The sequence below is a fragment of the Strongylocentrotus purpuratus genome, unplaced genomic scaffold, assembly GCF_000002235.5.
Source record: "Strongylocentrotus purpuratus isolate Spur 01 unplaced genomic scaffold, Spur_5.0 spur5_scaffold_2, whole genome shotgun sequence".
Taxonomy (NCBI): Eukaryota; Metazoa; Echinodermata; class Echinoidea; order Camarodonta; family Strongylocentrotidae; genus Strongylocentrotus; species Strongylocentrotus purpuratus.
In genome coordinates this window covers 4,921,383-4,936,050 of record NW_022145605.1, presented here as the reverse complement: position 1 = coordinate 4,936,050, position 14,668 = coordinate 4,921,383, and the positions used below count along the sequence as shown (strand labels likewise).

Below are 14,668 nucleotides of genomic sequence, written 5' to 3'. Positions count from 1 at the left end.
ATGTCAGTAATGGAGTTAGACAGGGAGGTATTCTTTCTCCCTTTCTCTTTAACCTGTACATGGATGGTCTATCCGACAATTTGAATGCTTGTAAAAAAGGCTGTGTAGTTGGCAGTATAGTAGTCAATCATTTTAATGTATGCAGATGACCTCGTTATTATTAGCCCGTCAACTGCTGGGTTGCAGAGTTTGCTCAAGATTTGTTCTGATTATGGATATGATGTCAAATATAATGCAAAAAAGAGTCATGTTATGATAATTAGATGTAAGGAACACCGTAGATTGGTATTCCCGGATTTTTATTTATGTGGAGTAAACTCAATGTATGTACAGAGGTCATGTATCTTGGTCATTTTTTTACTGAGGACCTTTGTGATGATAAAGATATTAGTCGACAGTGTCTTAAATTATATGCTCAAGGTAATATGCTCGTTAGGAAATTTCATATGTATTCTCCGGATGTGAAGGTGGCATTATTTAGGGCATACTGTATACACCTTTGTACACTGCGCATCTGTGGAGTAATTTTAAAAGAGCAGTTTGCACAGGCTTACTGTGGCCTATAATGATGCCATGAGAATGCTTCTTAGGGTACCTAGATACTTTAGTGCTAGTCAAATGTTTGCTGATTTGAATGTTCCAGTCTGTTCGGCTGTATTACGAAATCTCATGTATAAGTTCATCCGGAGAGTAGATGTCTCTGAGAATGGTATTGTAAAGGTATTAGTGAACCCCACGTATAGTTGCCTTAGGTACACATCGGGCCTCTGGAAATTTTGGCTTAATAGCCTGCTTACACCTCGGAATTGATCTTCAGTCTTGCATGATGTTACCAAGGATTATCCAGCCTCTTATGGTTGCAGTATATAGTCCTTAGTCCTTGTTGCTTGTTATAATACACTGTCGCTCATAAAGGTGGAATATTTTAGTTTTACCCCAATTTATGGAATTATTTTAAAAATCATTTAAAAATAATATATACAGATAACAGTATCCATTCTCAGATTTTATTGAATAATAATTTGCCAATGTGTGCTTTGCTGGACTGCTAAAGCATGTGTATGATACTATGCTTATTAACTAAGGGACCTACGCCCTCCGAAGTCATAAATGACAGTAATGAGGATTAATGCCCCACAAAACGGCACTAAAATAGCACATCGACACGGTTTTGATCCTGGGGTCTCACAGATACGAGGCCATTGTTTTGTCACTGAACCATGACTGTACGCAGCGGGGGCTAGGGTAGAGGGCAGTTTCCATAAATAAAATAAAAAACAGAAAATGCAATAAATTTTCAATAATTTTTTGCATGGTCCCCAACATAAACAAATCCTCTGTGGACGGCCATGCATTATGGCTCAAGGCATGGGCAAACAGAAGATTTTTTTATGTTGGGAACCGGGGTAAAATGCAATAAATTATTGAAAATTTATTGCATTTTCTGTTTTTTTTTTATTTATGTAAACTGCCCCCTACCCTAGCCCCCGCTGCGTACAGTCATAGTTTAGTGACAAAGCAATGGCCTCGTAACTGTGAGGCCCCAGGATCAACACCGTGTCGATGTGCTATATTAGTGCCCTTTTGTGGGGCATTATTCCTCATTACTGTCATTTATGACTTAAGGGCATAGGTCCCCTAGTTGATAAGCATAGTAGCATATAGTTGCTTTAGCAGTCACGCAAAACACACATTGGCAAATTATTATTCAATAAAATCTGAGAATGTATACTATTATCTAGATCTATTATTTTTAAATTATTTTTAAAATAATTCCATAAATTGGGATTTAAAAAAATATTTCACCTTTATGAGCGACAGTGTATCTAGTTATCTATTATTAGTATATTAATTGTTCTAGTTAGTGAGCAGAGATTGTTACAATTAAGTTACAACTTCACTTTGTTATACATATATTTATTCTAATATTGCAGTTACAGGTACAGCTTAGAGTTAGATTGCTATATAGGCCTTCTGTTATCAATTTTACAGATACAGGTTACATGTTACAGTTACATTATACGTAGTATAGTTTTAGTTTGTTATATTCTTTAGTATTTGTACAATTTGTTGTTATTATACTCATCATGTATACTCCGCTAAATTATCCATGTAACATATGTTTTATGGACCACTGCCTTGTGCAGCTGAGTCTGAAATAAAGTTCTGAATTGAAATTGAATTACTTGAAATTCGATGGTCTTACCCTAACTTTCGACCAATCACCACTTAGCTAAGCAGGCATTCCCATTTCCAGTGAGCTGAGCTGACTCACTGACACTAGGTATAGATCTCGGGACGGCCGACGGATGTTTAGAAAACTACATGGGGTATGGACTACGTTGCGTGTTAACTAGTAATCCCACATAATTCCTTTTTTAATTAAACTACTAAAAAGCAGTATCCCTCTAGACAATAAAACACTTAATAAATGATCACATCCAGACAAATTGCTTATGGTTAAAAACTGGTTCTATATTCTATAATTTCACATAAGAAACAATGATTACAGAATTATCAGAAACCTCTTCTGTCTATCTCAACAGTGACAGACAATTAAACTATCACTAGGCCCTTGGTAGTTACTATTAATAATCAAACATAGATAACTTCCAACAGCACATTAATGTAAAGGAGACTCAACTTAGGCACTATGGTATTAATGATTACCGCTTAATACAAGTCTCGAAATATCAGGAGTCCTGTTCAGTACAACTTAAGACAGTACTAAAACAAGTCAGTTAAATATCATGCACACTGCATGAATAATAACAGTCAAGAAAATACTACTCAAATCTAAGCTAGACAGCGTTTAGATTTACTTACATAGGCACGAAATATTGTGGTTCAAGAAACCACTAAACAAATCTCTACTTGTGTATGTGTACGGAATGCACAACACGAGAATACAACAATATATCAGTGGATCTAGACTATAGCAGATCTAGATCAGTAGACCAGGTATAGGCCTAGAACTAGTGCATGTAAAATATGTGTTAGTAAGCGTACGCACTCAACAACAGGCACTCAGTCAGTCAAAATAAGGCATCACAATGATAAACAATGCAAGGCATAAATCACAATATAATTAACGTTACGTGAGTCATTGGAGTTGAAATTCAGAGTAGATCTTCTTCAAGTTCTAGATAGATGTAGAAACTAGCTAGTCGAAAACAGTGGTCGATGAGCTGGTTGTCGATCGCGTAGAAAATGCAGACGATGATCGACGCTAGATGAACGATAACAATGATACATGAAGACGATGACTAGTCTACGTCTACGGTGATGAAGACAATGATGGTGCAGATGATGATGAAGACAACGATGATGAAGACAACGATGATGAAGACAACGATGATGAAGACAACGATGATGAAGACAACGATGATGAAGACAACGCTGGTGAAGGCGATGATGTCGATGATGATGATGAGACAGTCAATCGAATACAATAATGATGCAGTCGAGGTCAATAGATCAACTTGCGATGCAGGTCGAAGAATCAAAATGTCAAGACAATATATATCATATGAAGTCGATGATAAAAGGTTGTCAAACAATAATGCAGGTGAGAAAAGCTTTAGATCATATTAAATGTTCTATTCTCACTGCTGGTGAATTAAAGTGTCGTCAATGCTGAACATCGAGAGAGTCAAAATATATCTTGCAAAACGTACAAAATGTAAATAGGTGAGCACGTCCACCGGGAATGGTCCGGGGACGTAGCAGTTCAATCCTCGTTGGATACAATTTTCTAGGTACAAATATCAACACAATAACAGCATGTGTGTATACCAATATTAAAACAGCTCACTGATTCCCGCACAGGAAAATCAGAAGAGCGCCAATCAACTACAGCGCGATTGGTTCAAAACAAGCGCACATGTATGTTAATAAGGCACGTGATCTAAATACTTATGAATAAATACGCGTACATCTATGTTAATTCATCATGTGATGAAAATACTAATGAATAAACATCGTTATATAATAAATCGAGTTAAAACCAGTTCTGAGGACATGGCGTAATACCAAATCCTCGAACTCTCAATGACTTCTAAAGCGGCCATTTTGGATTAAAAACACAATATGTATACCAGTGAATTATAAATGAATGCACTGTAACATTTGTCGCTACATTAACCCCCCTACTAGACCCGAGCTTGCGTAAGCTCCGAGGGGCGAAAATACACACTTAAAAATATAAAGGAAACATATGTACAAAATACATTAATATACATGAAAATAACCACTATTTATGCGACACGTTCAATGTAGTGAACCTGAACGTACCTCTGCGGCCAGTGGACGTGGCGGCCTGAACGTGTGACACGCGCAGCAGGTTGCGATTTCACCAGAGCAGAAGCAGGCGTAGGAGCAGGTGCAGGAGCAGGCGCAGAGGTTGCGCGAAGTGCTGTGCGCAGAGGGGAGGAGACGGTAGGCTCTCCCTCTAGAGGCACGTCAGCCGCGGTAGTCCTAGCCGAAACGCTTTCCAAAAATGCGGGTTTCAGTCGATCAATGCTTACAGAAACATGCTTGCCCTTTTGCTCAATAACGAAAAACTTCGGGTTTCGTTTGAGAACCTTGAACGGACCCAAATACGGAGGCTGTAATGGCTTACGGACAGCATCGATACGCAAGAAAATATGCGTACAAGTATCGAGAGACCTATGTACAAAACTGGTCTGTGGTGACCTACGTGTCGCTGTAGGCGCTAAAACAGACATATGGTCCTTCAAGCGTTGGACGTAGTCCGCGGGGTCAACAGTATCGTGTCGCGTAGGCACTATCAGCTGGCCTGGAAGACGCAACGCCGTCCCGTAGACAAGTTCGGCAGCTGAAGCTCCTATGTCTTCCTTAATAGCTGCGCGGATACCCAACATGACCAGAGGAAGGTATTCTTGCCAACGGTTTGGCTCGGGTTGAGATTTGAGAGAGGCTTTAAGTTGCCGATGGAACCGTTCCACCATACCGTTGGCCTGCGGGTGGTAGGCCGTGGTGGCTATGGTCCGACAACCTAGCAAATTAGCTAATGCAGTGAAAAGCGCAGATTGAAACTGACGACCTCGATCATGCGTAATCGTGGCTGGAGCTCCAAAGCGAGCTACCCAGTTCTCCACTAGAGCTATGGCTACTGTCTCGGCAGTGGCATCCGCTATCGGGATCGCTTCGGGCCAACGGGTGAACCTGTCGATACAAGTCAGCAGATAAATGTGCCCTTTCGAGGGCGGTAGTGGCCCAACAAGATCAATATGAACGTGTGCAAAACGGGCATCGGGGTTGGCAAAAGTGCCAAGCGGTGAGTGCGTATGACGTTGGATCTTTGCGCGCTGACATGGGATGCAAGTACGCGCCCATGTACAAATGTCCTTGTTCATACCCCGCCACACAAAACGGGCTGCTATAAGCTTTTGCGAAGCTTTAATGCCCGGATGCGCGAGATTGTGCAGATTGTCAAACAACGATCGACGGTGCGCTACCGATACATACGGCCGCGGATGCCCTGTGGACATGTCGCACCAAATGTGCGCGTCCCCTTCCGGAAGGAGGACCTTCTCAAATTTGAGCGAGGTTGACGTGTCTGAGCGCAGAGCAGCGAGCTCAACGCCATCGACTTGGTCGGTCGCGACTACACGCAGGTTAATCGAGTTCGGTAATTGCACTGAGTCAATCTCGGTGCGAGAAAGTGCATCAGCTACCTGATTATCAACGCCTCGAATATGGCGTATGTCGGAGGTAAACTGTGACACGTAATCGAGTTGCCGCGCTTCCCTAGGGGAATGTCGATCGGGCGATGTCTTGAGTGCGAAGGTAAGAGGCTTGTGGTCTGTAAAAACAAAAAAATCACGCCCCTCTAAGAAGTATCGGAAATGGCGTATTCCGAGGTAAATGGCTAGCAGCTCTCGACCAAAGGTACTATACCTAGTCTCGGGAGGCTTGAGGCGGCGAGAAAAGAACGCAAGCGGTCGCCACTCCCCTTCATGGAGTTGCTGTAACACACCACCTACGGCGAGATCGGAAGCGTCTACCGCGAGGCTTGTAGGTAGCTCAACAGACGGGTATGTAAGCATCGTGACGTTCGCGAGGTCCTCTTTGACAGCCGCGAAAGCAGAGTCGCACACAGGGGACCAATCTAACGCCTTTCGAGAGCGCTTAGGTTGCTTGCGCAGCAAATCAGTCAAGGCGGCCAGCGAGGATGCGCACTTAGGCATAAATCGGCGGTAAAAATTAACCATGCCTAAGAACCGGCGCAGCTGGCGTAGCGAGGTAGGGCGCGGAAATTTGCGAATTACCGCGACCTTGTCATCCATCGGGGAGACGCCCTGGGCAGTCACATGGTGCCCTAGAAAGTCTAGTGCTTCGACTCCAAACTGGCATTTGTCAGGATGCACTACTACTCCATAATCACGGAGGCTTGTGAAGAGCTGGCGCAAATGAGTCTCGTGCTGTTCGGGATTCTCGCTGGCAACAAGAATATCATCAAGATACACGAATACAAATGGCAGGTCACGGACGACCCTATCAATAAACCTTTGAAAGGTTTGCGCCGCGTTGCGTAGTCCGAATGGCATGCGTCGGAAATGGAATAACCCAAAAGGGGTTGTCAGCGCGGTCTTCTTCACATCATCAGGGTGTACGGGGATCTGATGATATGCGCGCACTAAGTCAACTTTGGAAAATACGCACTTGTCTCGCAACTGTGCGGCAAAGTCGTGAAGGTGCGGAATGGGATAGCGATCCGGGACGGTCACGCGATTAAGAGCGCGGTAATCGCCACATGGTCGCCAACCGCCTGACTTCTTTGGCACCATGTGGAGCGGCGACGCCCATGAACTGTCTGAGGGCTCGACAATGCCCAAATCGAGTAACCGGCCAAACTCGTCTTTAGCGATCTTGTGTTTGTCCGGCGCTAAGCGTCGAGGTCGTGCCGAAACTGGTGGGCCGGTTGTGAGTATTCTATGTGTGACGTCATGTTTCAACGGACAGTTCTTAAACATGGGCCGAGTTACTTCCGTGAACTCGGCAAGTAAGCGTTTGTAGACAGAATCGGAGTCTACTTGCACTATTGTGAGATTCAGCTACGGTAAGTCGGAGGCGATGCCATGTACGGACAGACTAGTGGTGGCATCCCAAAGTCGGTTTGTGCGCAAATCCACCAGTAAGCCGTAATGCCTTAAAAAATCTGCGCCGAGGATAGGCTGCGAAACATCGGCCAATATGAATGACCACTTAAACGAACGCCGCAGCCCAATACACACTGTGAGCTCACGCTGCCCATATGTGCATATGCGCGTCTTGTTTGCAGCCTGCAAAACAAGTGGCATAAGGTGCCTCTTATCAGCGGTGTTGGCAGGAATTACGCTTACCGCGGCACCCGTATCGACCAAAAATCGTGTCCCAGAATCTCTATCTGTGACATAGAACAAGCGACCGTCACGAAGAGGGCCAGTGAGGCTTGTCGCGCCCACCTCCTGGCCTAGTTGTTTTCCGCCGGCTTGCTATATGTGCATGGTGGGCGGCACTGGTGAGCCTTCTCACCCCACTTCTCATGATACCAGCACAATTCTGAAGTGCTCGCTGATTTACTACCGGATGAGTCGCGCTTACGGTTACTGCTCATGCTGCGGCTTCGGCTTCGGCTCCGCATGCGACCGACAGTGGCAGTCAGCTCCTTCACCATTTTCGTGAGCTCAAGGACTTGGTGTTGAAGATCGGGGTTAGAGTTAGATACAGCTGCGACTGTGGCGCTGGGTGCTGAAATTCCAGTGACGGGAATTGACGCTTCTAGAATTTTATCGGCTAAATTGGCCAACTCAGAAAGCGGAAGCGCGTCGCTCGATGATGCCAGAATGAGGCGGACATTCTGTGGCAGGCGCTGCAGAAACAATTCCCGCAAAATCCCCTTCTCTAGCTGCTGCATGCCTAGCAGCTGCTGCATGCGCCTCAGAAGTTGACTAGGTTTTCGGTCGCCTAATTCCTCTTCATTCAATAACATCTGAACTCGGCGCTGTTCAGAGGAGGTCATTCGCGATATGAGCAGGGCACGCAGCTCAGTATAAGGCTTGATCGGGGGTGGACTAATCAATATGTCGCGGATCTCGAGCGCAACATCCGACGGCAATGTCGCTATAATATAGGCGTATTTGGTCTGCTCGCTGGTTATGCCTCTAGTCTCAAACTGAGCAGAGGCTTGGGCAAACCATACCTCCGGGTCTCCCCTCCAAAAAGGGGGGAGCTTAATGCTGACTGCGCCGACGCCTTGGGTGGCCTGTACGCTAGCCCCGGCCGTGGCTCCCGCCTGCTCATGCTCCGGCGGAGGGCCCTCCTCGGCAGTATTTGGTGCGGGCATGACGACGCGCCACGTCCACTGTTCACAAATCTAAATTCAGTGTATCAGTAAGAAATGTGATTACCTAATGGTAAAAAAAAAAATATTAATAAGCAAAGGTAATCTAACTAAATGTTTCTTATCTCAGGGGGATCACGTCGGGGTCACCAATTTTGAAAACTACATGGGGTATGGACTACGTTGCGTGTTAACTAGTAATCCCACATAATTCCTTTTTTAATTAAACTACTAAAAAGCAGTATCCCTCTAGACAATAAAACACTTAATAAATGATCACATCCAGACAAATTGCTTATGGTTAAAAACTGGTTCTATATTCTATAATTTCACATAAGAAACAATGATTACAGAATTATCAGAAACCTCTTCTGTCTATCTCAACAGTGACAGACAATTAAACTATCACTAGGCCCTTGGTAGTTACTATTAATAATCAAACATAGATAACTTCCAACAGCACATTAATGTAAAGGAGACTCAACTTAGGCACTATGGTATTAATGATTACCGCTTAATACAAGTCTCGAAATATCAGGAGTCCTGTTCAGTACAACTTAAGACAGTACTAAAACAAGTCAGTTAAATATCATGCACACTGCATGAATAATAACAGTCAAGAAAATACTACTCAAATCTAAGCTAGACTGTAGACAGCGTTTAGATTTACTTACATAGGCACGAAATATTGTGGTTCAAGAAACCACTAAACAAATCTCTACTTGTGTATGTGTACGGAATGCACAACACGAGAATACAACAATATATCAGTGGATCTAGACTATAGCAGATCTAGATCAGTAGACCAGGTATATATAGGCCTAGAACTAGTGCATGTAAAATATGTGTTAGTAAGCGTACGCACTCAACAACAGGCACTCAGTCAGTCAAAATAAGGCATCACAATGATAAACAATGCAAGGCATAAATCACAATATAATTAACGTTACGTGAGTCATTGGAGTTGAAATTCAGAGTAGATCTTCTTCAAGTTCTAGATAGATGTAGAAACTAGCTAGTCGAAAACAGTGGTCGATGAGCTGGTTGTCGATCGCGTAGAAAATGCAGACGATGATCGACGCTAGATGAACGATAACAATGATACATGAAGACGATGACTAGTCTACGTCTACGGTGATGAAGACAATGATGGTGCAGATGATGATGAAGACAACGATGATGAAGACAACGATGATGAAGACAACGATGATGAAGACAACGATGATGAAGACAACGATGATGAAGACAACGCTGGTGAAGGCGATGATGTCGATGATGATGATGAGACAGTCAATCGAATACAATAATGATGCAGTCGAGGTCAATAGATCAACTTGCGATGCAGGTCGAAGAATCAAAATGTCAAGACAATATATATCATATGAAGTCGATGATAAAAGGTTGTCAAACAATAATGCAGGTGAGAAAAGCTTTAGATCATATTAAATGTTCTATTCTCACTGCTGGTGAATTAAAGTGTCGTCAATGCTGAACATCGAGAGAGTCAAAATATATCTTGCAAAACGTACAAATGTAAATAGGTGAGCACGTCCACCGGGATGGTCCGGGGACGTAGCAGTTCAATCCTCGTTGGATACAATTTTCTAGGTACAAATATCAACACAATAACAGCATGTGTGTATACCAATATTAAAACAGCTCACTGATTCCCGCACAGGAAAATCAGAAGAGCGCCAATCAACTACAGCGCGATTGGTTCAAAACAAGCGCACATGTATGTTAATAAGGCACGTGATCTAAATACTTATGAATAAATACGCGTACATCTATGTTAATTCATCATGTGATGAAAATACTAATGAATAAACATCGTTATATAATAAATCGAGTTAAAACCAGTTCTGAGGACATGGCGTAATACCAAATCCTCGAACTCTCAATGACTTCTAAAGCGGCCATTTTGGATTAAAAACACAATATGTATACCAGTGAATTATAAATGAATGCACTGTAACATTTGTCGCTACAGATGCAATCAAAACGAAAATCTCCTAAACAAAGCTCAATGTGACGCTCACAGATTTACATCAACGGTCCAAAGGTAAGCTAAAATCATCTCTATTGATTATAGGTCCTTAGAGTATCCTTAAGTCGTCTGGTGTTAGTGATTTTCAAATATCTTTTTGTCGGATACGGTGCTTGGTCCCACCTCTTCATATTTGTGTCACCGGTATGGATCTCAAGACTCCACAATTGCACCACCTCGACTCCACACAGACATACCAGCTGCATTACTATCCTGGCTGTGCTATTATTATTAATGATACTTAACATTTCAAACACCACTGTACAAAACTCAACTGATTTCACTAAAAAAAATCAGTACTTTAGTGACATTTGATGACACCTAGAGTCTAGACTAATCTAAATTAGCAGTAAAATTTAAAAAAAAACTTAGAATCTAACGTCTAGATCTAGGTCTAAGTTAGGTCTAGACCGAATTTTCCGTCTCTTTCGTTCGTTAGCCTCTTGGGGTAGGGTCGGCCGCTCTCTCTTTAGAGACGGAAACCGTCTATACACATTCCCTTGATAACGCCACGGCCATTTCAGGTCGTAGCGTTTTGCCCCCAAAATCCCCCAAAATGTCATTTTACCTCGTGCATATCCAAATGTAAATTAGGTCTAGGCCTAGGCTATAATACATCGGTTCCACTTACTAACTTGATTGAAATAATCCGTTTAATGGTCCCTTTTAAGGAAATTATGGGTCAAAATCGACATCCATGTTGAAAATCTTGCAAGCCGTGTTAAACTCTCGCTGCCGGAGTCATCTAAATCAATCTCATCCCTTCTAGTCTACGCCGAAGGCAAAATGATTATGAAGGAAAAACTGTGATAACGCCATTACGAACGTGTAGATGGCGCACAGTTTTTCCTTCATAATCATTTTGCCTTCGGCGTAGACTAGAAGGGATGAGATTGATTTAGATGACTCCGGCAGCGAGAGTTTAACACGGCTTGCAAGATTTTCAACATGGATGTCGATTTTGACCCATAATTTCCTTAAAAGGGACCATTAAACGGATTATTTCAATCAAGTTAGTAAGTAGGCCTAATTTACATTTGGATATGCGCGAGGTAAAATGACATTTTGGGGGATTTTGGGGGCAAAACGCTACGACCTGAAATGGCCGTGGCGTTATCAAGGGAATGTGTATAGACGGTTTTCCGTCTCTAAAGAGAGAGCCGGCCGACCCTACCCCAATAAGAGGCTAACGAACGAAAGAGACGGTAAATTCGGTCTAGTCTAGGTCTAGACCGATGTTAGAAAGAATAATTTAAAAATTCAAATTGTAAGTCTAGATCTACTGTCATGTCATAGACTAGTCTACTTGGCGTATATTCTCATCCTTTCATTACTCATAATTCATGTGGATGTTACAAGCAGAACTTTAGATAAGAAACAGGAGAAGAAACAGAGAAATTTACCTGAGGAGTATTGTAAACCACCAGTTAGTATGTCTCCAAAATGCAAGAGTTTATCTTTCTGTCTATCAGGAGGAATAACCAACTCTGGCAGACCCAAATATGATTTGAGGAACACTTCTTGTGTATTCAGGCCAACAATAAGTCAGACTTATGGAAATCCACTTTTGACTAGCTTTAGGGTATATGTATTTGATAAATATGGAAAAACGTTCAGATCTTTCTTGAATAAAGAAAGAGTATCAAATTACAGTGCATTTCAGGTTAGGAACTTTCACCAACTTCTATCCTTAAGTTGGCAACCTTGTGCTGGTATATCAAGGACAGGAGCATATCCATACATGACTACATGGAGTGGTCATCTCCCATTAGAAAGGGTGTCCAGTGGGCCTGCTGCAGTACGCTGTAAATCTACGACCACGACAAGGGACAAGCTCCGTGCAAGGATCCGGAGCAAGCTCCCTGATCTCAAGGAGGAAGAGCTGGAGGAGCAGTTTGTAAGGGGGTCTGGACCAGGAGGCCAGGCCACCAACAAGACCAGTAACTGTGTGGTCCTGAAACATATCCCAACCGGACTTGTTGTCAAGGTAACAGGGTCCATTTAACTTGACTATATCTCTGTAGTATAAGGACCACAAATTTTTGTTGTAGGCTGGCACTTTTACTACTTCCCTACAAAGAGGATGTTATGTGTATATTAACGAAGAAATTATGTAGGAAGGCCATCTGTCTATAATGACCACTTTTTTTTTTAATTCCCTTGGATAACCTTTATGGACAGACTTACTCTATCTTTCTTTAACATCCAGTGTCATAGACATGGGCAAGGTATGTATTGTGAGGGGGGGGGGGGTGGATTTTGATGATCTGTTAGTCATACTTCACCCCCCTTCCCTCCCCCTTTAACATTTTGATAGTGGTAACAGGATACGCAAACAAAAACAACAGAATATGTTTAGGTTGGGTATCATTTTTATCCATCAGTGCCATAGAATCATCTTATTTTTAAACATTGTGTAATTGTTATCATCTTTTGCATCTGCTTGTTTTTAAAGTGTCATCAGACGAGATCTCAGAGCGAAAACCAGAAAATTGCCCGTCTCTTGATGAAAGAGAGGCTGGATCAGCATCTCCATGCCGACCAGAGCGCCATCTCTCAATACCAACAGACCATGAACAAGAAGCGAGAGGAGAAGAAACGAAAGACGCGACTGAAACTTGAAAAGCTGAAGGCACTACGATCGAGTGTAGATGATGAGGAGGAGGAGTCAAGTGGTAATGGAAATCAAGATGTTACAGACAAAGATATGTGAGACTTCCCTTCAATAGAGTAAAGAAATAAAACCATTGAAGGCTTGATTGCAATAAGAGAGATTTTCATACAAGAGTAGATTTTCAAACTAGCTAAGGCATATTTGGCATAATTCATATAAGGCATAATTTTATTGTTTACTTGTCACCACAAGATAAATAAAATTAAATGAGATAGCCAAAATTTATTCTTTTATGAGAAAGTTATGAATTTGAAAGTTATGATCACAATAGGTATGGACTCTTCAAATTGGCTAAATGGGTAATGTCTCTGTGATGTGGTTAGTAGCAGACAACGTTCCCGTTTGTTCCAACACAAATATATGATTCAGGAAGGTCTTATCGTTTTAGAGGACCTATAATGAATAATATATTTTTATTAGTGCCTCAAGGGAGAAGGCACTGTACACGGCAAACAGGAGAGTTATCCGCGACTATGTCGCAATGCACTGCCCAAACTGCCAGTTTCTTATTATTGGTCTGATTTATTTCAAAACTTTGCCATTTAGTTTATCTTATTTTTCTGCTTTCAAAGAAATGAAATTATTACTAGGGTTGGATTGCCCTTTAATTGTCCTGTTATTGTCCTGTAATAAACATAGGAGGGAGCTGTTGCATTTGTAATATGTAGTTACGTATTAGTTTTTTTCATATGACTCTGTATTTGTTAATGGCTTAGAGAAAAGTATGGACAATGGTATTTTCTCATCTTATGATGACTCTGATAACACTTGTAGCGTTTTGACCCTATTTAAAAATTGCTGGGTATGCTCGTCTTTAAAGGTTCTAGGCAAAACACAATTGACATTGGCTTGCCCGTTATGCTGCATATGAATGAGATTATTTGTATTTTTTACTTTCAAAATGAGCAATATGATTTCATTCAAGTCTAACATTAGACTTTGCTAAAATATTATCAGATTTGTTTCCTTTTTCACAAATAAGAGAGGCTTTTAATTTATTTCAATTGTTTGTATGGAATCCTATGCAGGAAATGGTTTATGAAGAAATATAGATTGATTTGTTTTAAATTGACCAATATGACACTGCTCTGCCTTCTAATCATGACAGTTTCCATTGACTACATATGAAGAGATATGTGCATTATAAATAACAATTGTGCATCATTGATTAACATCGCAGTTTAGCTTCTAGTCCTGAAAGTGCCTTACAGCAGTCTGAACATTGAACAAGTGTGTCAGAGGCAAAGCTTCTGATGATGATGATGATGATGATGTTGGAAAATAAATTGAAAACAAACAAAATAGAGAGAAAATGTCTTTATTTCTGATCCGATTATACATGTATACGTTGTATATACCGCTTATTCTTTTCTGTATGTACATGTAAAATAATAATATTAATAGTGAACATTTATAAGGCGCCATGTCTGTCAAAAATGACACTCCTGGCGTAGTATTAATGACTTTCAACTAAACCAACTCCTGAAGTCTATCTCATCTGGGGGGTGTTTCACTAAAGCCCTAAAATCGATCTAAAATCGATTTGATCGATTTTAAGGGCCTAAAATTGATTTCGATTTTAGCAGCAGTTTCACTAAAT

General features: G+C 41.7%; 2 protein-coding genes across 2 annotated transcripts; one reads left to right on the top strand and one right to left on the bottom strand.

Annotated features, from left to right (window-relative positions):
• Positions 1–7,477: 7,477 nt before the first annotated feature.
• LOC105446014 lies at positions 7,478–8,350 on the bottom strand. The gene has a single exon (XM_030992531.1). The coding sequence runs from the start codon at positions 8,348–8,350 to the stop codon at positions 7,478–7,480; it is 873 nt and encodes a 290-aa protein (XP_030848391.1).
• Positions 8,351–11,739: 3,389 nt separating this feature from the next.
• On the top strand, positions 11,740–13,176 carry LOC593919 (probable peptide chain release factor C12orf65 homolog, mitochondrial). The gene is made up of 2 exons (XM_011664175.2): positions 11,740–12,381; positions 12,850–13,176. The coding sequence occupies exons 1-2, from the start codon at positions 11,827–11,829 to the stop codon at positions 13,105–13,107; spliced, it is 813 nt and encodes a 270-aa protein (XP_011662477.1). The 5' UTR covers positions 11,740–11,826; the 3' UTR covers positions 13,108–13,176.
• Positions 13,177–14,668: the final 1,492 nt, after the last annotated feature.

What these genes read in the sequence shown, in the direction of transcription:
- LOC105446014 (XM_030992531.1), bottom strand. Translation starts at nt 8,350, where the DNA reads ATGCCCGCACCAAATACTGCCGAGGAGGGCCCTCCGCCGGAGCATGAG.
- LOC593919 (XM_011664175.2), top strand. Translation starts at nt 11,827, where the DNA reads ATGTCTCCAAAATGCAAGAGTTTATCTTTCTGTCTATCAGGAGGAATA. An exon ending in CAACCGGACTTGTTGTCAAG is followed by an intron (nt 12,382 to 12,849) that starts GTAACAGGGTCC and finishes TTGTTTTTAAAG; the next exon opens with TGTCATCAGACGAGATCTCA.